The sequence below is a fragment of the Balaenoptera ricei genome, chromosome 3 (assembly GCF_028023285.1).
Source record: "Balaenoptera ricei isolate mBalRic1 chromosome 3, mBalRic1.hap2, whole genome shotgun sequence".
Taxonomy (NCBI): domain Eukaryota; kingdom Metazoa; phylum Chordata; class Mammalia; order Artiodactyla; family Balaenopteridae; genus Balaenoptera; species Balaenoptera ricei.
The window spans coordinates 169,712,657-169,736,467 of record NC_082641.1 but is presented as its reverse complement, the minus strand read 5'-3'; the positions used below and the strand labels follow the sequence as shown (position 1 = coordinate 169,736,467).

The 23,811-nt window shown below is 55.4% G+C and overlaps 1 protein-coding gene and 1 non-coding gene across 3 annotated transcripts in view; one reads left to right on the top strand and one right to left on the bottom strand.

Annotated features, from left to right (window-relative positions):
* ELL (elongation factor for RNA polymerase II) overlaps positions 1–23,408 on the bottom strand; it is a 79,753-nt gene extending 56,345 nt beyond the window's left edge. For both annotated transcript variants that reach the window (XM_059918085.1, XM_059918083.1), the window contains exon 1: positions 23,260–23,408. In XM_059918085.1, the coding sequence (XP_059774068.1) occupies positions 23,260–23,394 (135 nt within the window). In that variant the 5' untranslated portion in view covers positions 23,395–23,408. The remainder of the gene's footprint in view (positions 1–23,259) is intronic.
* TRNAG-CCC (transfer RNA glycine (anticodon CCC)) lies at positions 10,680–10,752 on the top strand. The gene has a single exon. It is a non-coding gene; the product is annotated as a tRNA-Gly (tRNA).
* Positions 23,409–23,811: the final 403 nt, after the last annotated feature.

The following is a 23,811-nucleotide window of genomic DNA, read 5'->3' as shown; positions in this document are numbered from 1 at the left end:
CCTCCAGGGAAGGGGCAACTGCTCCCGCCTCACAGAGGGAGAAACTGAGGCTCGGGCCATGCTGAGCCCCACGACGAGGGAAGGAGGACTCAACCCAGACCGTCCAGGTCCCCACGCAGGTGCCTTTCGGCATCACCAAGCCAAACTTCAGATCTCGACAACCTCGAGCTGCGACAGCCGTGCCTGAGTGTGTGCCACGTGGCATGTTGGAGCAAAGGAGAGCCATGCGTGAGCCCAGGGGTGGTGCAGCCCCTGCCTCACGCAGGAGGACCTCAAGCGCGGACACTGGCTGAGATTCCAAAAGAGGCAGGAGCCTCCTGCAGCGAGCATTCTGTAATCTCGGAGACAACGGAGCCAGAGCAACCTCCAGGCTCAGGAAGCAGCAGAGTCCCCGAGGGGTGACCCAGGAAAGTACCACCTCCACCACTCGGCTGCTCAACAGGCCAAACCTGAGGAGACCCAGCCACGTGCCACACCTGTGAGTGACAGAACACGTCTTCCTGGGCTCGAAAATAAATAAAACCAGGTCAGGTGCAAGAAACAACTTTTTTTAAAGTTTCTAGAAGGGTAGTCTGTGTAGGAGACACAGTGAGGCCAGCCTCAGCGACGGGAGGAGCAGAGTGGACTCTCACCATGGCCGGAATACCGAGTCTTCTTCTAGGCAAGCAAACATCACTCCAGCAACACGAAACCCCTAGAACGAAAACTCAAGCCTCCCGCCTTCCTACTCAACAACCTCAGGTCAACAAAACCATTTTATCTCAGGCTTGAAATTAGATTTCGGGAGCAGCTTACAATCTGCGCCATCACAGAAGGAGAACCTGGCAGGACTCCAGGCCAGCCGCCTCAGCGGAAGGAGGACCAGAAGGTCTATTTAGGAAAGGAAGACGGAAGTGTCTCGCTAGCACTGACAGTCGCGTGCATCGGCAGTGAAACTGCACAGTACAGTCCAAACGTTTTCTGGATTTCTAGACTAGGAACCCAGAATAAACCAGGGTGAGAGGTCAGGTGAACTTGGGGGCCCTCGGCTGGTCCAGCCTCACATCACCACCATGCTGCCCCGCGGGGCTGGGTTAAGGAGAACTGCAACATGAAACTCACAGCCTTATGCAGGAAAGATAAGCCAAAAGGTTCTAACCCCCTCCAAGGTCCAGGGTCCCCTCCTCCACACCACTCCAAGCCATTCAAACCCAACCCATAGCTGGGGGGGAAGGGCTGGGCATTGCTTGAAAGCTGAGGCAGCACCTGGAGGTGTCCTGTCCTTTCCTTATAGGAGATCGGAGCAGTGCACCTGCCAGGCTTCAACATCAATCAACCGGTCCCAGCAGAGACAGGGAACCAAAGGCTTAAGAACAGGAATGATACACTGGGGCTTTCAGCAGCTGCTGGGACTCAAAAGCAAAACTTCTGTCTCAGGGCCCAGAACTAAGATCAGAGGATTCGCTTCCACTTCAGGATCTGTCACTTAAGAGCTGTGTGACCTAAGTAAGACACTTAATCTCTCTGGCTCGGTCACACGGGGCTGTGCTGAAACAACGTACAGAAACAGCACAAACCGGCTCTGCCACACACGTGACCTCCAGCTCCTTCCTGCCTCTCAGCTTTTGAACGCTGGAAAATAAAGCATTGCAACACTCTTTAAAAAAACAAACAAACACCAACCCTGACACAAGGAAGAAGGCAAGGCCAAGAGACCTCCAAGGACCTCCAGAGTGAGGGAAACCACCCTCTAATCAGCTGTGTGGTCAGTTTTCTCATCTGAGAAATGGGAATGACCTTGTTCCTGCCTTTTTCGTCCCCACCAGGGACGGCTGACAGGCCAGACCCAGACAAAGGGAGCGCCCCGCCCCCCAAACCAAGGGAACCATCAGAGCCACGGATCCTTTCCCAAAACTGTATTGATGACCTCAAATAATATTCAACAAAGTGATAAGAAGTCAATAATAATAAAAGTAATAATAATAAGTGCTCATTTAAGTAAAACATGACTACTAGCCACACTCATGTTTCCACATCTGCCATGTACGTGGTGGGTATCTCCGTAAGGACCCCGGTGCATGTTCAGCATTTGACTGAACCCCCTTAGATGGTGCTCACCAAGCACTCACCACGCAGACATCTGTCGTGTATTCCTTTAACAGCAGCCCCATCAACCCTCTGGTCATGACATTTGAAATCCTGCAGGTCAAATCCAGTTTTCTCCAAGCAGGACCTGTCAGCAGATTCCTCCTCGAGGAATTGACTCTGTCAAAGGTAGAAATAGGAACCACCCTTGCAGGATGGAGGGATGATAGGGGAATTATGGCTTCCTTCAGGGAAGCAGGTGTGTTGGGCCTGATGGATGGCACATCCTCATTCCAGCCAAGGCCAGCATGGCACAGGGGCCTGGACCTCTCAGTGAGCCCTCACTCTGCCCCAGGGACAAGCAGTGCCTCCCATGGCCTGGCACAGTGGCTCTAACTGACCACCCCTGCTTCCTGAAGTTGGCGTGGGCTCAAACACTATACATATACGGAATAACTTTGGGAACCAACAGGGGCTATACAGACTGTAGTATTTTCCAATCCACAAGCACGTTTTTTCCACTAATATGTCACTGAGGTAAATGGAAGCAAACCCAAGACCCTGGAAAATAGTCTAACAACACAGTCTAAGTGCTTCAAAGTCATTGGCCAGCTGGGTCCACGGTCACACTCAAGCAAGTGACAAGTGGCCAGCTGGTTGCCAACTTTACACACCTGACTTGCCAGAGAAGAGCCTATGAGTAAGTGTCACTCACAGGGACAGCCAGGCCAAAACCGAGGTGATCTTGTTTGGTCAAGAGTGTGGTGGGTCACGGACTTCCCTGGTGGTGTACTGGTCAAGAATCCACCTGCCAATGCAGGGGACATGGGTTCGAGCCCTGGTCTGGGAAGATCCCACATGCCATGGAGCAACTAAGCCCGCGAGCCACAAATACTGAGCCCGTGCGCCACAACTACTGAAGCTCGCACGCCTAGAGCCCGTGCTCCGCAACAAGAGAAGCCACCGCAGTGAGAAGCCCACGCACCACAATGAAGAGTAGCCCCCGCTCGCCACAACTAGAGAAAGCCCATGTGCAGCAATGAAGACCCAACACAACCAAAAATAAATAAATAAATGAATAAATTTATTTTAAAAAGAAGTGTGTGGTGGGTCACACCTGGGAGAAGAAATGACCACGCCGCAATGCCGTTCTGGAAAGCAGACAGCACTCAGGTGGCACCCAGTGAGAGAGCTGAGGGGGTTAACTGGCGCGGGAGTGAGCCCCATTCAAAGACACACACACACCAAGAGGAAAAGGTGATGAGTGGCACAGACTGAGAAGACGGTACAAGTGGCTAAAATACATGAGAAGCCACCAAGAAAACACAAATGAGAGATACCATTTTTGCCCAGCACCACCACAGAATTAGGAAGAATGAGACAATCTGGTATGCAAAAAGAAGTGGGAAACGTCCTGGGACACGCTCGCAGAGGTGGCATGAAAGGTCAGCTGTTGGGAGCAGTGGGGAACAAGGCACAACCCACAGGACAGCAGAGCCTGGCCCTCCCTCGAGCCTGTGGTCGGGCTGGCCAAGTATCTTGAGCCAGGTGCCAGTTGCTCAGGGGAGCAGATGAGGATGCACTGGAGTCACGGGGCAGGACCTGAGGGGCCTCAGCATTCAGCAGGGTGTGCTCTGCGGGAGTGAGGCACTTCCCACTGGTCTGTCTGACACACCTGGCTAGTGTCTAAGAGCTGGCTGCACCACATAAGAGCAAAACAAAGTCGGAAACCACTGATCCAGAAAGAGAAGGCCCAATCAAATTCACAGGCTCACGGCAAAGGCCTGGTGTGTGCCAGGCCCTCTCATGCACACTCTGTCCTTGGGGAGCATTCTGGACTCCAGGAGTGTGCTTCTTGGTGGGCAGGAAGGAGGGGAGGTAGCAAGAGCACCAACCCTAAAGAGGAGACCTTTCTTTTTTTGGCCGCGCTGCACAGCTTGTGGGATCTTATTTCCCCGACCAGGGATCAAACCTGGACCCTAGGCAGTGAGAGCGAGGAGTCCTAACCACTGGACCACCGGGGAATTCCCGAGGAGACTTTCAAAGAAAGGCCTTTGGCTGGCAAGGAGAGAACGCTGGGGCCTGGGCAGCGGGGTCCCTGGGAGCCCTGTGAATCACACATCGCCACCCACAGGTGGCCCCCAGCAGCAGTGAGTGGCACCACCACCCGGCTGTTACAAATGAGGGGTTTGTAACAGGTGGCAGAAACTCCATGTTAGGCCACCAAATGTCCCAGAGCTCTGTAGGACAGGAGTGGCCCCTATCACTGTGGCTGGATATCCTGTTAAGGACCCACACTCCCAGCCAGAGATGAATGAGGGCTCCAGGAAAGCAGTGGACCCAGAGAAGGGACACGGCGACCCTGGGGTGACAGCACAAGAACACACGGCAGGCCTCGTGTCTGTGGGTACAGAGAGGCTTCCGGGAGCCATGACCACAGAGCTATCTATGCTGACAGAGTGCTTTCCGTGAGTCGTGGGTGTGACAGGAGTGAGTCAGGAGGGGACAGAGGGCATCCCAGGTGAGGGGGGCAAGGGGCACAGACCCCTAGGGAGGGAGGGGTGCAGGCCTGCACCAACTGCTCCAGGTGCTGCAGACCGCTGGGGCAGCCAGAACCCAGGGTGAGCTGGCCTTTGTCAATTCTGCAAATGGGGACCACACCACCACAGAAAACCCTGCAACCAGCCAAATTAGGAGGAAACCTTTAGAGTCAAAAGGTCAAATATCCCACCAAGGACATTCCAGGACCCCCAACAGCGGCTTTTTAGGTTTCCCAAAACCCTATCCATGAAAGAAGACAAACAGCCGCACCACCACTTGCCGCACCCCAGATCTCCAGGACAGAGGAGCAGGAACGCGGGCGTGCAGCATGAGTGTTCTGCGAGGAAACTCAGAGACTTTCCTCTTTTTGCTTCTGAGCCAACTTAGGGAAGAAGTTCTGGGCCCATAAATGCAGAATCCAAAAGCCCCTACCTGAGGAAAGCATTCAGCAGCCTAGCAAGGTTTGCCAATGCCCAGGAAGGAGCCTGGTCACTGGTAACAATACGGGGCTCCAAGCAAATGCCCCAATGCTGCCATCTGGGGTGCCCCCAACCCAGGCAGGCTGTGGAGGCTCGGAACACCCTGGGAGTGGGAGGACACTGCCCGGGATGAGGCCAGAATCTCACCAAGGGTTCCTGGGCAGAGCCGGGGCCCAACCCCCATGGCATGGGCCACCCAGTAGGACTCCCCGGCCCCTACCGGAGTCACCCCTGTCACCTGCTTTATAAAGTGGCCTTTAAAGCTGGTTTTACTTGGTAAAAAGGGAACCCCACTCAAAAAGAAAAATGTTAAAATTAGCATAACACACCAGGCCCAGGCCCACCGCAGAGGAGGTGCTGTGAACCGCTGGTCTGGAGAGCGCTCTGGCGGCACTGTCCACCCTGGGGCCTGCGCTGCTGCCCCAAGCAACTCCAGAGGGGATTTTGTGGTGCTCTGGGAGGGAATACCACCACCCTGGGGTGAGAACTGGGATAAAGCTGGTGAGAAGGAGGTGGCAGAGCTTTTATTTTTGGAAAAGGAATCTGGCAGAGCTGGAGAATGAGGAAGGGAGAGAATCAGACACATGTGACTGAGGAGAGTCCCCCCACTGAGAACAGTCACGGCCTGAAGGCAGGGGTCTGCTAAGGGAGCTGAGCTGACGGCATCCTGAATCTGGAGCAGGATGCTGGCCCTTGGAGTGACAGGACAGACTGGGCAGAGTGAGCTGGACAAGGCAACTACACAGGGCCTGCGCCCCTCCTGGACACGGTCCCACCACATGTTCATAAGGTACGGTTCACCCTGCTGCTACAGCGTGCCGATGTGGCTCCAGACGCTGGGACAGGAGCACACACGCCTCAGGGGACACGCTGAGTGCTGGGGGCACACGGAGGAGCCCTCTGAGCAGAGACTACAAAGATGGGGGAGGGAGAGGCCCACAGAGACCTAGAGGAAAAGTGTTTGAGGCACAGGCACACACGCTGTTTCCTGAAGCTTGTGCCCTGCGGTGCCATGTGCTGGCCACCCTCCCCAGCACTCTGACCTGTTTGTCTAATCTCGGCACTCTTGGGAGAGGGCCGGGCTTCTTCCTCAGCACAGCCTCCTGGGCCTCCTGGGGTGTAGGCTCTTCCCCACCACCGGCTCTGGCCCCAGGAACTCCACTTTTCCAACAGGTCTCAGCAAATGTTCCTTCTCCAGCAAGCCCTCCTGACCTGTAGGTGGAATTAGAGCCCAGGGGACTGTCGCTCTTCACTCAGGACCCACACCGCCCGGCACAGGGCCAGGCACTCCAAAACTGGGATGTCACACCTGGGGCCTGGCTGCAGCCCGGGCTGTCCACCTAAGGACAGGTGCTCTGGGCCAGATGCCTGGGGCTGACCAGGACCCCACATGTCAGCATCCCACTTGCTTACTCCCTGCGGCCAGGGCCTCGCTTGGGCCTCACAGCCTGGGGAGGACTCACCAGGTGGCTGCAGTGTGCAGAGGACACACACTGCTTCATTTCAGGCCCTGGGCAACGGGTGCTCAGCCACTGTGCAGACAGGCTGGGGCGGTGGAGGGGACTGAAGAGAGGCAGGAGGCCAGCCACCCTGTTGAGGGATCTGCCCGCGTGGGCTGACTAACGCCACTCTTGTTCTGTTTTTTAAATGCAGTCGTGTGACTCTCTGAGTTACCAAAATCTCAATGCACATCCTGAGTGAAAACGATGACGTGGGGATCACCGTTCTAAATTTCCCCTAAATTTTCCGCAGACTTCAGGATTTCTCCTGGACGCCTATGTGAAACTGCTGTGCACATCTGATTTCAGTCACGTTCATCTATGGCTGGGCCAGAAGGGGAAGCAACTACAGGCTCCAGAATCCTCAATCCCAGGACCCGGTTTTCAAAGCAACAATGCTCTTCCGTCCAGAATTGGCCAGCTTGCAGAGCTCAGACCCCACCTGCCAGGCCTAAGGCCAGCTCAGTACCACCCACAAGGTTAATCAATGGCTTAATAAGTAACAACAAAGAACACAAGGCCCAACTTTAAACAAACAGAGCTCCCCAGCCTGCATCCTGCCTAAGACCCGGCAGTGTCTGTGCATGAGCTGTGTCCCCGCTCACCACCTCTAACGTGCTCTAAGGGCTGTCATGGGAAATGCTATTTACAATGGAACATGCCCACTCTGCTAAGCCCTGTACAGCCACCACCGAGTCCGGCCACCAACCTGTCCAGGCAACAGGCTCTGAGGGCCTGCAAAGACCCCGTAACCTTGAGCAGCAGAGGAGCCGGCTAGCCTGAGGTCTATGATGCCTGAAACCAGGAGATCCCTGGCCTATGGCTCCAACAGAGGAGCAAATGCCTACCTTTCAGAGACACCCCAGGCCTTGACTCTTATGCTAGACAGCTAGGGCTGCAGCATGGAAGGAAGGCACAGACCCCACAAATGACCCCCATCCCGCAGGGGGGTAAACTGCGGTCCAGAGGGTGGTACCACTGTCCAGCCAGTCCCCTCTCCCCAACCCGTGTCCTGCGCTGCACTCTGCAGCCACCCAGCCCATGCATGGCCAATACCAGTGAGAGTTCAGAAACAATACGGCCTGCCTCCCTACCCCGGCCCTCAGCTGCCTGAGGGACAGAGCTCAGACACCCGGAACCTCTGTACCTAGGCCTGCTGGGTGCCCACATGAACACGGGGCAGTGGGCAGCCTCCCCAGGTCTGCAGGCTGGCTCAAAACCAGCCCCAGCTCAGCCAATTCGAGGTATCCTGCTTCACTGCCCCAGGCCTGGGCCCTGCGTCCTCCAGTGACCTGCTTCAACACCTCCAAGTTCGCCCGCCCCCTGAGCTAAGCAACAGCAGGGGAACACCCACTCTGTGTGCTCGCTCTTGAATGGCTGAGCCCCAGGAACAGCACCAGGAGCTCCAAGAAGAGGGCGTGGAGGCAGAAGCCACATCCGCTCAGACCAGCCACTCACCAAAGCTAAGCTGTGCCCAGCAGATCACACACTTGGCAATTCCTGTCACACGAAAGCATCCAGGCCTCAGTGAATTCTTACATGAGAGACCAAATCCAGGAGGAGGAGAGGCAGGTGGCAGGATGTGTGTGAAGATCCCAGGACAAAGTGCAATCAGAGCCACAGTTCTGGGGCACAGACTCTGGTGAGTCACCTTCAAGCCCTGCGGGAAAAGAGGTCCAAAGCCTTGTGCATTTGTGGCATGGCATCAGTCCACCTTCCACTGACAACCTGTGAGCCTCGCCCTGTACACCCAGTCACTGGCAGACCCCATTCACTGGCCCCACTCTCACAGCCCAGGCTCACCTGGGGGGTCACTAACCTCACCTGCTCAATGACAAGAAGGGACCCTCCCCACAGAGATGCTAGATGGCAGGGCTAAGACCAGGGAGGGCCAGGGGCCACATACCATTAATCCTACACTCCAGGCCAAACACCACCTCAGAATCCTTCTTAACACAGCTCTGCTTCCTGTCAGGGGAAGCTGGCACGGATCACCATGTCATGTGGCTCTACAAACAAGGCTCTCGACTAGTGGGACCCTGTGCACAGATAAGGGAGCAAGCATGGGCCTGGTGCCCTCCCCAGAGCAGGCAGGAGACAAGCTGGACATAGGCAACCAGAGCTGGTTGTCCTCGTCCCACTAGCCAGATCCACTGTGAGCTGAGCATATTTTGCTGGAACCAGCAGACATCTGTGAGCATCCAATACCAAAAATAGTACAACCAGAGGAGGAAGGAACACGTTTTTCTAGCTGTGGCCTGCCCCTGCCCCAGACATCTCCCAGCAGTCTCTCCACCCTGGGACGTCCCCAGTATGATCCCCCTTTGGACCTCCCCCTTCCCTCGAACTTCCCCCTACACGGTCCCCCTGCCCACCCTGCCACAGCTCAACAGTCCCATCCGATTCTACAAAGGGAGAAACGACACCAGATAACAGCAAAATCATGCCATTTCTGCGAACAGAACCCAGAAACCGCAGACCCTTGGCAGAGGCCTGCCCAAGAAGGCCTTCTCTAGTGTCCAACTCAGAATCATCTACAGATGGCACTTGTCAGGATCTAACTACAGGTGGCACTCGTCCAGAGCTGAGAAAGCTCCAAAGGTTCACCAAACGCCAACCCCCGGGCCCCCCCTGAGGACAGCTCACTCCTGGGGAGCAGGAGAGGCCTGCTGCCCGCCGTCTCCACACAAGGGACCCATCTGAAACCACCGTCATCTGACTGTTCCTCATGTCATGAAACACACATTCAAAAACACCGTGGGAACTGACCCCTTACTGGGCACAATCCCCCCTCGGAAGGTGACACCAGCCCCACTGTACACCCATGGAGCTGAGGCTGTGGGACAAGGACTTCAGCCAGAGCCTGACTGGAATCAGAGGCAGACGCCCACCCTCCCAGCTCGGCCAGGGACGCGCACACAGCCCTTCCCACCCAGGCTGCACAGTTATGTTTCCAGAGTTCACCAGAAGGTCACAAATAAAAAGGCCAGGCCCACTGGAAGCTGTGCCAAGCCTGTCACTGTGCCTGAGAAAAGCTGTTCCCAGGAAACCCAGTGACTCACAAGAGGGGCAGGAAGCACTCGGAGTCTCCATGAAATTGGGAGGGCAGGCAGTCCCAGAGTGGACACCCTTGGGTTTGAGGCTCGATTTAATCTATGCTGATGTGACCGTGGGCCAACCACCATTCTCTAGATATCCCATCCATGAAATGGAGAGGCTGGACAAAAAGGACCCTCTGAAGCATCGGTCTAGCCCTGAGATGCAATGGCAAGCTGTCTGCCAGGGCTCACAAGGCTGCAGGCAACAGCCCAGGGACCAGGGGTCCGAGGCCTGAGCTTTCCCCCAGGACAGCAACAGTCTGCTAAACACACCCATCCCAACACTCCAGACCAGCAACTGCAGGCTTCTTCTGTAAAGAGCCAGAGAGTTAATGTCTCAGGCTTTGAGGGCCAAATAGTCCCTGTTGCAAAAACTCTGCCACCGTTGCAGTGCGAAAGCAGCCACAGACAACAGCACTGTGTCCCAGTAAAACTTTATTTACAAACACAGGTGGGGGCCAGATTTGGCCCTCATTTTAGACTCTAAGGCTGACACTGAAAAAAGGAACACGCCGTAACAGTGCACTTCATCAGCGTCCTTATCCGATTCTGTTCACCTAACATGGTGGCAAACTACCGAGGCCTTGGTCTTGGGGGTCAACAGCTACAGCAGCAGCACTGGGCACAAGAGACCTCGGATTCTTCAGGGCCAGAAAGAGGGCCCATCAGTTCCAGCACTAATCCCACACGTAAAGGGAGCAGTCAGAAGGGCGATGTGGCACTGGCTCACCGTCAGGACCTTGAGAATGTGGCAGGGAGGGACCCACCGTCAAGGGCGAGGCCAAGCTGAGCTTGCCCCCACTCTAGCCCCTGTGAGCTAGGCTGTCCTGACTCAATTCAGTGGGTTTTCCCCTTGTTGGAAGTGTTACACTGGGACCGTTAAATCCCTCCCTCCAGATGTGGGGAGAACCACAAGGTCCACAGCAGGAAGCTGAATTTCCCCAAAAAGTCACCATGTAAAAAAAAAAAAAAAAAAAAAAAAAAAAAGGGAGGGAACTTCCCTGGTGGTCCAGTGGGTAAGACTCTGCACTCCCAATGCAGGGGACCCAGGTTCGATCCCTGGTCAGGGAACTAGATCCCACATGCCGCAACTAAGAAGCCCGCCCACCACAACTAAAAACAAAAAAGATCCTGCATGGGCTTCCCTGGTGGCGCAGTGGTTAAGAATCCGCCTGCCAATGCAGGAGACACGGGTTTGAGCCCTGGTCCGGGAAGATCCCACATGCCACGGAGCAACTAAGCCCATGCACCACAACTACTGAGCCTTCACTCTAGAGCCTATGAGCCACAACTACTGAGCCCATGTGCCACAACTACTGAAGCCTGCGCGCCTAGAGCCCGTGTTCCGCAACAAGAGAAGCCACCGTAATGAGAAGCCTGAGCACCTCAACGAAGAGTAGCCCCCGCTCACCGCAATTGGAGAAAGCCCGCGCACAGTAACGATAACCCAACACAGCCAAAAAAAAAAAAAAAGAAAAGATCCTGCATGCCGCAACTAAAACATGCTGCAACTAAGACCTGGTGCAGCCTAAATAAATACATAAATACATAAATAAATATAACTTTAAAAGGAAAAAGGAACCTCCCGGCCCACTTACTCTCTTCAGGTTAGTAAGAGAAGGCAAGGTCACCCTGAGCCCAGGGCAGCATAACAGGGTGGTCACCCCAACCAGGGCCCTCGGGCCCTCTCAGATCAGCCTCCCCTGGATAGAGGGAACCAAAAGCATGGGGGCCAGGGTGCGCGCTGTGTGCGCGCACACATGCACACACACCATGCAAGAGGAGGGGAGGCAGAAGCAGGACTGGACAGGGAGCCCACCTGCTGGAGTCCCCCCCGAGGGCAAGTGGGCTGCATTTGCCCACAGGGTCCAGAAAAAAACACTGCTCCTCCTCCCCCTCATGCACCTTCACACAGGCCCTGAGGCCAGGTCAAGGGCAGGAGCGGGCTCAACGGTACTGGTGGTCTTGAAGGCTGAGGCTCAGCCTTCACCTGCCCAGTGCCCCACATAGGGCAGTGCCTGACCCTTAGGGTCTCCAGGCCGCTTCCCACCTGGAAGAAAGCCCATTTTCCGAAACAGTCCCCTTGTGATTCAACATGGGACACAAACTGCTAAACTCACAAAAGTTGGGTAGATTCTGCACAATCGGAGCTCATGACCAGGGTAGGGCCCAGCAGCCTCAGGTGCCCGAGCCCAGCCCCTCCCTGTCACATGACCTCAGGGCCTCTGTTTGGTTTTAGGGGGAGTGGGGAGCACAGAAGGCTTGCCTTTGGAAGGGCAGGAAGTGGTGAGGGTGGCAGAGAGCTGAGCTACCTGAGCTGACCCCATGTCACACACACTCCCACTTCTCCCTGGCCCTCCGCCCCCACTGCTTGCCCCCCTCAACAGGTTCTCCAGACCACCCAAGGTATGTACTAACTCTCCCAACTTAGAGACGCGGGTCCTGGCTGGGCCCAGGCTCCTACACCATCACTGCTATCTCAACTCATCACCGTTATCCTTCCCTTGTCACTGTCATCTCCACTGGACCACAGCTTCTCATTCAGGGTGGGGCCACACCTGCTCTCCCTGCCCTTCCTGTCATCTGCTCCCAGGTGACCCTCTCAAAATCTTCCCTCAGGCAGGACCTGAAGCCAGCCCAAGCCCACCTCAAGTGTGGGTGCCAACATGCCTCCATTCTGCTGGGGTCAGGCTCTCTGTCACCTTCACAGGGAACTCCTGAGCCTATCAATGGTCCAACAAGTGCCAGAGGCCCTTCAGACCTTAACTCTCACCAGAGAGTCACAAGCATCTTAGTACATTTTAAAGGCTCCAAGATCACTTCTCACCCGTCAGGATGGTTACTATCAAAAAAGGAGAAAATAACAAGTGTTGGTGAGGATGTCGAGAAACTGGAACCCTTGTGCACTGTTGGTGGGAATACAAAATGGTGCAGCCGCTATGGAAAACAGTATGGAAGTTCCTCAAGAATTTAAACATAGGACTTCCCTGGTGGCACAGTGGTTAAGAATCCGCCTGCCAATGCAGGGGACATGGGTTGGAGCCCTGGTCCGGGAAGATCCCACATGCCACAGACCAACTAAGCCTGTGCGCCACAACTACTGAGCCCTGGCATCACAACTACTGAAGCCCGTGTACCTAGAGCCTGTGCTCAGCAACAAGAGAAGCCACTGCAATGAGAAGCCCGCGCACTGCAACGAACAGTAGCCCCAGCTGGCCGCAACTAGAGAAAGCCTGCACACAGCAACAAAGACTCAAAGCAGCCAAAAATAAATAAGTAAATAATTTATTTAAAAAAAAAAAAAAGAAGTTAAACATAGAATATGATCCATATGATCCAGCAATCCCACTTCTGGGTGTATATCCAGAAGAACTGCAAGCTGGGACTCAGATAACTGTTCACCTATGTTCATAACAGCATCATTCACAGCAGTCAAGAGGTGGAAACAACCCAAATGGCCAATGACAGATGAATGGATAAGCAAAAAGTGGTAGATCAAAACGATGGAATGTTATTCAGCCCTAAAAAGGAAGAAAATACTGACACATACTACACCACGGACAAACCTTGAGGTCATTATGCTAAGTGAAATAAGCCAGTCACAAAAGGACAAATACTGTATGATTCCACTTTTAAGAGGTCCCTAGAGCCATCAAATTCATAGAGATGGAAAAGAGAATTGCGGTTGCCAGAGGCTGGGGGAGGGGAATGGGCAGTTAGTGTTTAATGGGGACAGAGGTTCAGTTTGGGAAGATGAACAAGTTCTGGAGATGGGTGGTGGTGATGGCTGCACAACAGTGTGAATGTACTTGATGCCACTGAACTGTGCACTTAACAGTGGTTAAGATGGCAAATGTATGTTATGTGAATTTTACAATTAAAGATAAAAAATAACAGGACTTCCCTGGTGGCGCAGTGGTTAAGAATCCGCCTGCCAGTGCAGGGGACACGGGTTTGATCCCTGGTCCGGGAAGATCCCACGTGCCGTGGAGCAACTAAGCTCGTGGGCCACAACTACTGAGCCTGTGCTCTAGAGCCCACAAGCCACAACTACTGAGCCCGTGTGCCACAACTACTGAAGCCCACACGCCTAGAGCCCGTGCTCCGCAACAAGAGAAGACACTGCAATGAGAAGCCCATACACTGCAACAAAGAGTAGCCCCTGCTCCACGCAACTAGAGAAAGCCCGTGCACAACAATGAAGACCCAACACAGCTATAAATAAATAGGAGTGGTCTCAGCTATATATGGTTTCACTCTTAAAAAAAAAAAAAAAAAGATAAAAAATAACAATAATAAAAAATTTTTTGTAAAAAGGCTCTGAGAGATCCCAGGTAAAGACTGGGGTTGGCTGGTCTTAGCACTCCCAAGGCCTCCCTGACCACAACCCTGCCCCCAGTCCTGCCTGTCACAGGAGGAAGCCCCCAAGGGAAAATGTTCATGCATAGAGTGAAATCAGCCATGGGGTCGAGCCTTCCACAGGGAGCCCCCAGGAAGGGGCTGCAGCCGTCTACACCCACACAAAGCAGAGGAGCCACAGCTACTCACTCAGGGCTTCCCTGGATGATGAAATTAACCCCAACTTCCGGCTCAGGCACTCCTTACCCCCAACTTCCTCTGGCTGCTCCACTCTCCCAGCCTCCCTCCCAGCCTCCCTCCTTCAGCCGCTCTCTCAGATCTCACGCTGACATTCTAGGCCTTTCCCGGATGGTTTCACTTGCCCTGCTTCCTGAGGGCACCTCCCTCCCCAACGCCGCTGCATTTCTCCCACCTGGCAGCCATCATCACCATGCCCTCGGCTGGCCTCCCCCATAGGGATGTGGGGACTGCAGGGTGAGACCAAGTCAGTCAGTCTAATAAACAGGACACGGAGGCCACAGGCACACATCCAGATGGGGAGAGAGGTAGGCCGGGGACTCCTCAGGCCTCCCATGCCCGTGTCCTGCCACTCCTGTCCAAAAAGAAGCCGAGGGGCCCAGGAAAGGGAAGGGACGGACGGGATGGCCCCTCGTTACTCGGCTTTTGCACACCTTTGCCAGGGCCACACTCAGCCAAGCTGGATGATGGAAGGGCCAGGAACCCCTCCTCACATACCTAGGGAACAGCATTCTCGAATGGAGAGAGGGTTTGGCCCCTCGAGACTGCCCTTGTGTGACTCCCCAACACTCACAAGCTTGAGCACAACCTGAAGGCAAAGGTGGAGCCACCACACCCTGGGCTCTGGCGCTGATTCCTCACACTCTGCCGGCAGCGGCCACCAACCCAGCGGGCTCAGCAGTCATCCCCAGGCCCAGCCGGACACGTCTCCAGAAACCCGGCCACGACCTCCTGTCCCTCCTCAGCTCCATCTGGCCTCTGCTCACTGCCTGCTCCACCAGCACTGCCCACTGAGGCCACTCGAGGGATCAAGAAGGGGGATGCATGAGAGGGCCCAGCTCCCTCCGACACAGTGCGGTGGACTTCCAGGCAGGAAAGTAGCTAAAAAAGACTGGGGAAATCCATTTAATCTAGCCATTCTTTATTTTACAAAAAAATCCTTGACAGTAGAGGTAAAGAAATGGATATTTTAAACTCTGAAGGGCTTCACTTTCTCAGGTCATTTGTAGAGTATGCCCGCACACGCACACACACACGGGGGCAGGAGTGGTCAGCATCCACACGTTTCGCCCATCTGACCTGGGAGGCCACTACAACTGCAGGTGTTGCTTCAACCCAGGAAACTGAGGCTTGGGAGAGAGCCAGCAGCCCGGGGCCCCCAGGCTGTCAGCAGGACCTGGCTGGAGCCAGGCTACCTGACCCCAACGTGTAGCATCCTTTGAGGGAGGCACTCCCTTGTTAGGACACCCTCCCTTAGAATCTAAGACAGACACAGGGGCAGCAAGGCAAACAGTGAGGAGCTGACACCCTCCCAGTACGCCTGGGTTAGGAACCGGGGTAGGTGGAAGGGCACGTACTCGGGAAAGGTGTCCTGTGCCAAGCCTCAGTCTCCCTTTCTGAAGGTCTACCAGGAGAACACTGATGATGGAGCAATGATGTGGAGCATTAACCACAGCCCTTGATCATAGGCGGCTCATTAATTTCTTGAAAGCAGAGCACTCCAAGGCGGGCTGAACTTCTCCAGGACCTCCTGTTATGGAGTGTGCCTGGGAACCCTGGGGAGTGCTAAGCAAGCCTTGGGCCCTCGACCCAATGTTATCTGCACTTGGACGGCGTAGCCCACCTGCTCGCCTGCCCATGAGGCTGACTTGGGCTGACACTGACACCCAAATGCTGTCTCAGGGTGCAGCCCCTACGTCCAGGCCCAGCCTTGGCTCCCCCAGTGTCCAGAACACCCACTGTCCAGAAATTGGTCAATGCCAGCACAATAAAGGAAACCTGCTATCCAACTGCCCCTGAGCAACGAACACAATCCAAGAACCAGAAAAAGAAAGGCTGATGGCTTCCACAGCCGCCACATCCGTTCTAAACCACCTTCAAATTGCACTGGTTAGGACACTGGCAAGAAACTCATGACATCCACACCCTGAGACAAAGGCAGCAACCCAGAAAGACACGGGCCCTGAAGCAGCATCACCACGGCTGCACACGCACGTCTTCCACCTCGCCCCACATCAATGACGATGATGCTGATGTTGTTCACCCACCACAGACCTGCAGCAGCTCTCTGATCAGCCACAGTCGCCTTTCCTCCAGCCAAGAGTCACTCCAGAGGTGACCATTAGCGTCTCATCAAGCCCTGCATGACCCGACTCTCACAAACCCAGCTCAGGCATGACAATAAGCCGAGTGTGCAAAGACACTTCCATCCTATGGCCAGAATCAGGAAAGGTTAGAAATGTCCACCTCCCCCAACCAGGTACAGGTGGCAGCCCAAATACTTCTACATCTGTCCCCTTGCCGAACCCCAGTGGACCCCAGCTCAGGCCATCAAAGTCTCCACCCCCAGCCTCCCCACCTCTAGGCCTGACCTCCCTGAGCACCCAACACCACAAACCAGACCATATCCCTCCTGGGCCTCGATTTCAACATACAACAGTTGTACCGTTCAGCACCTGCAACCTCCAGCTCCACTCGCAAATGCACAGGTACACCAGGGGTGCCTCTCACTGCAATTCAGCATCTCTGCACAGCCCTCAGTACCGGACAGCAGACTAGGACTAAAGCCACTAAAAAACAAAGTTTAGCACTGCAATAAAAAAGAATCAAGACCTAAGACTATATGAGAACACCACTGTGATGTCCACTTCCTCTGGATGCAAGACAGAGGAAGGCGCTGAGGTGCCAACAACAGCCCATGGAACAGGGAATTGCTAGTGTTCTTCACTGAACTCTATAGCTTTTGTGGGAAAAAGAAAGAAACTTTTGACATGTGTCGCTTTTAAACAGGAGTTCGGTGACCCCACAAACTTCACAGACATGCGAGGCCCCCTCCCCTCTGGAGGGGTTGTGGCGAGTCACCAATGCACCCCTTGGACCTGGTGACTCAGCCAGGAGCCGCATCTCAACGTGGCCAGGGAGGGACCCAGCTAGGAGGATATAATTAGCATCAGACTCCAGTGCAGCCACTTAGTGTGGGAACAGGAGGTCTCCCTCTGAATGGTTCACTTGGACACCAGCTTCTTTATTAAAAAGCAAAGTGATAAAACTGCACATGGTGGCTGTCTGTGTCACTTACTGCACTGCAGATCAGAGGATGTTTGCAGGGATTGTTCCAGAAAGCATCCCTGTGGTCTCTGGGTGACTGCAGAGTGGCCACATATCGCTAGAGATGAGATCTCAGACAACTCCAGGCCATGCGAGTCACAGACCAAGGAGAAAGTCATAAAGGCAGAGAGCAAGGGAGCAAGGCCCTACAAGTGAAGGACCCGGGGGGGCAAAACCCAAAGGCACAGGATGGATTTCCAGCCAGGCACGTTGAGCAGGGCTGTTGCCATGAAGAAGCAGATTTCCCAAAACCAGGGTCTGCTCCAGGACGAGAGATGCACGGAACAGGAGAAACAGTCCTGTTTTTCAAGGACTCCCCAGAGATGTCACAATCCGGGTGTGATGTCAAAACTACTTCAAGGGTGATGAACTCTGGCCTTGCCGATGAGTCAACAGAGGGTGGGTTTCCGAGAGCCATCGGCTGTTTACACACAGTCACCATGGTGAATGGCTGCCGGAAGCCTAGTCAAGGGTCACAGTGGCAGATGCGGGGCTTGGCCCCTCACACAGACTCATAGGCCATCTGCAGAAATGACCAGCACTTACTCCCTACCCCAGGTTGCTTGCTTTCCCTCAGTACCTATGAGACACGCGCCTCTGGGAGGGATTCACCCCACCCAGACCTATTGAGTGCCCACCTTGAAACACACAGGCAAACCGAACCCCTACGTCATGCTCCTGACACCAATGGGCCAGCCCAGTCCACTCGGCCACCACCCTTCAGAGGAGGCAAAGCTCAAGGCCACACACACTGCATTCCAGCCAGATGCCCGGTTCTCAGCCCCATCCCAGCTGGGAGACTCCTTCTGGTGACTCGGCCTCCCAGAGACTTTACCTGTTTCCTCACTTGAGAAATGAGAACCCCTCCCCACCACAGGGCTGACAGCCAGGGAACAAGATGAAGTAACATGTACAGCTCAGGCCAGCGCTGGCATGCAGGGCACAATCCACAGGCACTGGTTATCACCTGCAGGCTTTCTCAGGGGAGAGGGCACGGTACAGTCAAAGCTGGCAACTTCAGGAATTTGCATGGCCACTCATGTCACCAATGCTCCCGGGACCCTGGGATGCTGGCATGTCATGAGGACTTGAGACCACAGTGGGACTCCCTTTCATAGGTGTGGCTCAAACTCCCGCCCAACCGGAGAGGCAGCCTGGGCCAGTGAGGACAGTCAGCGTGACCTCAGGCAGTCAACGCTGCCCCTCAGAGCCTCAACTGCCCCTAATGAACAGTGGGAACAATAAGCTAGCCTTCCTGCCAAGACTGTCAAGAAGATGACACGTGCCTGGACAAAGGGCTTACAGGGGCCTGGCCAGAGGCCAGGAGGGGCAGCGAATTTGGCTATTCCTGAAGACAGCTCGGGGACTTCCCTGGTGGCACAGTGGTTAAGAATCCGCCTGCCAATGCAGGGAACACGGGTTCGAGCCCTTGCCCGGGAAGATCCCACATGCCGCGGAGCAACTAAGCCCGTGCGCCACAAGTACTGAGCCTGCGCTCTAGAGACCGTGCTCGGGGCAACAAGAGAAGTCACCGCAATGAGAAGCCCGTGCACCGCAACGAAGAGTAGGCCCTGCTCGCCGCAACTAGAGAAAGCCTGTGTGCAGCAACGAAGACCCAACGCAGCCAAAAACATTAAAAAAATAAAGACAGCTCACGTGAAAAACAGACAGGGCTGGCAAGAAGCGACCTAGCTAGGGCCGAGTGGGGTGGCCCCCCAGGAAGGAGAGACGAACCCACCTCCTGGGGCCTCACAGTGGGAGGGGAGTAGAGGCTAAATTAAGGTTCCTCCTGCCACCGGTGGCCAGGCTGACACCCACGCAGCTAGCCCCTTAGCAGCAGGCAAGCAGCCCCTAGCGTGGGTCCAGAACAGTCACAGAGTATTTGTTGCAGACCTCCTCTTCCTAAGCCCGTCCCAGGAGACAGCCCTGCAGCTGCCTCCACGTCTTTACCTGGGCCTTGTCCCCTGCCCAAACACCCTCCCCAGCCCCTCATGTCTCAAGGCCTATGCATGTGCCATGCCTGGAACCCACACCCCTTCCCCCCAGGGGACCCCTCGCCCAGCAGACCTCAGCTCTGGCATCTGCTAGGCAGCGCCCTTTCGCATCGCCCCATTTTATTTCCTTCCTGACAATGACTGCTGACAAGCTCTTCATGCTGATTTCTGTGCCACCCTGTTCATCATCTGTCTCCTGCCTCTAGAATATCAGCTCGAGAGACTGGGGACCCATTTGGTCACTTATAAATGTCCAGCCCCTGGGCAGTGTCCCTGTACAGACCAGGCACTCAATCAGATTTGGGAAAATGTAGGAGCCCAGGCTCTCCCATAGTCTCTGCTCAAACCTCCAGGTGGGAACCAGCCCTGGGTACCGACACCAAGTGCTGAGAACCTGGGAGGGGTCAGGGTTGCACTGAGAGCCGCACATGTGCCAAAGGAATCCCGACAGCCCTGAGAGGAGGAGCCAGAGCTCAGAGAGGGCAGGGCCCGGGACCCTCAGAGTCCGGAGAGAAGGATCTGGAGCTGGGAGGGGTCAGGTACTGGGACCCTCAGAGCCCTGAGAGAAGAATCCAGAGCTCAGAGAGGGTTGGGCACTGGGACACCCACAACCCTGAGAGAGGAAGGATTAGGAGCTGAGAGGGCTCAGGTACTGGGACACTCATAATCCTAAAGAGAAGAAGGATCCAGAGCAGCCACTGGGATCCTCATAGCTCTAAGGAGGAGGAGCTGGACTGGGAGGGGTCAGGCACTGACCCAAGGCCTCATGCAGGTAGAGCCGAGATTCAGAGATTCAAACCCAGATAGGCTCCAATTCCCAGGTTGCTTGGGCCCCTCCCTGGGCCCTCTATTTTTGCTGAACAACAATATGCTACTCTTCATCAAAGACCTTTTAATCTGGGAGAGGGGAGGATCACTCGGTAACAGAGCCCACCAAATCCGACAATGAAATACTCAGGTGGTCGAGGGAGGCGCCCCAGGGAAGGTCACTTCCGTAGAATCACTGTCAGGGACACTTCTCTGAACAGGCGCATGATGCTGTCTTCAAAAGATGGGTTGTGTTTATGCTTCTCCTCTCTTCTCTCCCGGAAGTAACCCATCACAGTGAAAAGGGAGATCCATGGGAGTGCCTTGGGATGCACTCAAGACTGCGTGAAGACCAAGTCTGGACGGTGGCAGCTGCACATATGACTACATCTTTACCTTCCACCATGTTCCAGGCTGGTCACTAGGTCTGTACAAAGGCAGCTCAGACTCCAGACCTCTCTGGAGAGGGAAGCTGTCAGGGACTTCTCCGGCTACTCCAACAGCTAGGCTCCCAGGAGCCACAGAGAAAGTTTTGAAGGATGCTCCTCTCCAGTCCCCTGCCACATCTGAGTCTGTAAAAACCTCTCTGCAATTACAGTTGCCCCTTGAACAACACGGGGGTTAGGGGCACCAATCCCCGAGCAGTCAAAAATCTCTTATAAACTTTACAGTCGGCCCTCCATATCCTGAACGCTGAATCTGCAGATTCAACCAACCGTGGGTCCCCTAGTACTGTAGTATGTGTTCAGTGAAAAAAAATCCACATACAAGTGGACCCGGGCAGTTCAAACCTGTGTTGTTCAAGGGGCAACTGTAAAAAGTAAAAGTAAAAACCCTCCCCACAAGTTGCCACTGGCAAACCATATAACCACAGCGCTAGAGAACAGAAAACTCTAGACGCTACTGACAGTCAAACATATGAAATTTTGTTAATAACCAATACACTTCACTAGTCACACAACAAGTTCTTCAAGTCACCGTCCCCATGCCTACCATCCAAGAACACTGAGTGTGCCCAAGCTGCCCTGATTTTACTTCAGTCCCCTACATTGCCCACTGGATAAGATTAAATACAAAACTTCCAAGTAACTTAAATCACAAGTCAGCCTCTGAGAAAAATGAAAGTTTGAGTCACCCCCAAAATTTAGCCCAGTCAGCCAAGTTAACACGAGTAGCTTGAGAAGGAGAAGCTCTTCGAGGGAGCCCCTTCTGGCTGATCAACACAGACATACACAGCTGGGCTCTCCGTGGGACGAACTTGAGTCTACAGTTATACCTTCACCCTCACAGGAGGAAGATCCAGCTTAGGGGATGTAACCAACACCCTAAATTAAAAATAGCAGCGTGACACCATGAGGTGGACGCACAGGCGGGCCTTCCGGACGACTAGATCAAGGGAGGGCAGCATGGCAGGGAAGGCGGGGCTCCGAACTCACAGTGACCAGGTACCAAGCTCACCTTATTTACATGACGCATAAGCTCTCCCCCAGCTGTTTCTAGGAAAGCCTGCCTTCCAGGGGAACAAGTCAGAATTGCCCAGGGAAAAAGACTCCCGGCTGGAATTCCTCAAGGGAGGTTCAAGCTGGCCACCGTGCCCCCTCCTCCTCACCTGCAGTGGCACCCCAGCCTCACCTTGGGGAATCCCTTTTGACAAGGTGAGATCTCACTCTTCCAGAAAGATGAAATCCCAGTTCTATGAAGGGAAACTGAGACACGAGGACAGGAAGGAAATTGTCCAAAAAAGTGGGAAGAAGAGCGGGAAGGGTGGGCACTGGGAACAAAACAGGGGAAGAAATTCCCAGCTTAGCTAATGGTGCCGAACAAGTCCAGGGCAGGAAGAAAGCCACATTCCTTCCTAGTTAGTCTCTCTCCTCACCCGCCCGAGGCCCCCCCATCCCCAGTACACACGCGCACACACACGCACACGGCAGGGCCTCCCTGAACCTGACGCCAGACCCCTCCCCCTAGAGCCACTGACTATGAAGCCCCCACTTTCCAGGAAAGGAAGAAAAGGGCTCCCAAACCACTTCCCCTCAGGACCTGACCACTGGGCACCTGCAACTTCTGTCCCAACACAGGAGGAGGGCGCCATGACACAAACAGAAATGGGAAGAAGCAGTTTCTGACCACGGCCCCAGATGTGCCCCGAAGTCAGGCCTGAAAGAAGGTACAAAAACGCCTCTCCCCAACCCCCCGGGCCAGGTGGCAAAACTGAAACGCCTCGAACTTCCCGAGATGGGCCCAAATCAGCCCCTGAGAAGTTTGAGAGTCAGCAGCCAGGTGCAGTGGCCAGAGCTCCTTCCCAGGTGCCCACAACAGGCTCCCAGCTTGGGAGAGGCACCATGCCAGCAATTCCCCCCCAAAACACTCCCACTTTCTAAAGGTGTCCAGTGATTCAGGTTCACCTAGGGAGCCGGGGACAAGCTGTCAGGTTCTGCCCAAACTCCCCTTCACAAGAACCAAGGGTAAACCCAACTCCAGGGGCCTCAATGGAAAGCATCAAAGACAGCCCCCAACTGTAGACACAACCTCCGCAAACAAACGGAACAAGACCCACAGATGCCCCGACAGCGGTGCCCCACTGACCCACTCTGCCAGCGTCCTAGACGGAAAAGCTGCTCCCCAGGAGTGCAGTCAGCCATCCCCACCAGCCACCCTGCAAGGAGCCAGACTGAGAAGTCCCAAACCCCCACCTCCCGTGCTCGGACGGCGCTGCCTCCACCCCCTCCCCTGGTCAGGTGAAAAAACCAGTTCCTGCCCAGGTGCCTGGTAAGTCGGGAAAGGCCCCGGACGCCTCCAGGTGCCGACACAGACGTCCCCCGGACCAGGCGCGCGAGTTCGGGCCCCTCGGCCGCCCTGGGCCGCCCGCCAGGGTCGTCTCCCCGCGCCGAGGCTCCCCGCGCTCCGAGCTGGACAGGCGCCCACCCCGCGCCCCACCGGCCCAGGAACCCGCGAGCAGCACCTCAGACGCCGGACCCCGAGCCCCCAGGCAAGGACGCCACGGAGAGGGGCGCGCGAGGCCGACCTGCGCCCCGACGTCCCCGACGGCCGCGCCAAGCCCCGTGCCGCTCACCTGGCTGGCGCGGTAGCTCTCGAAGGCCCTCAGGGCACTGTCGGTGAGCTTCACGTGGAATACGGACACCTTGCTGCCGTCGCTCACTCGCCCGCACGACAGCCCGTAGCTCCGAGCCTCCTTCAGCGCCGCCATCTTGCGACCATCGCTCCCCCGCCTCCCCCCTTCCCGGCTCCAGGGCCGGAGGCGCGCCGGCCACGCCCCACCCCGCCGCCCGCTGACGTGCTGCATTATTCATGAGACGCGACTGGCCACGCCCCCTCCGGATCCTACGCGAACCACAATCGCCGCCGCAACCGCCGCCGACGTGCTGCATTATTCGTGAGACGCGGCTGGCCACGCCACCCTGTGGGCCTAGTGAGGCCCACAGTCACCGCCCCGACTTCCTGCATATTCATAAGGCGCGGATGGCCCCACCTCTCAAGACTCTAGAGGTGTCCACTTTCGTGCCCGGACTCCGCCCCGACACGCGCCCACCTTCAGGCCCCGCCTCAATGTGTATTATTCATGACGCTGACAGCCAGGCCCGTCGAAGCCCCGCCCCACCAGCCG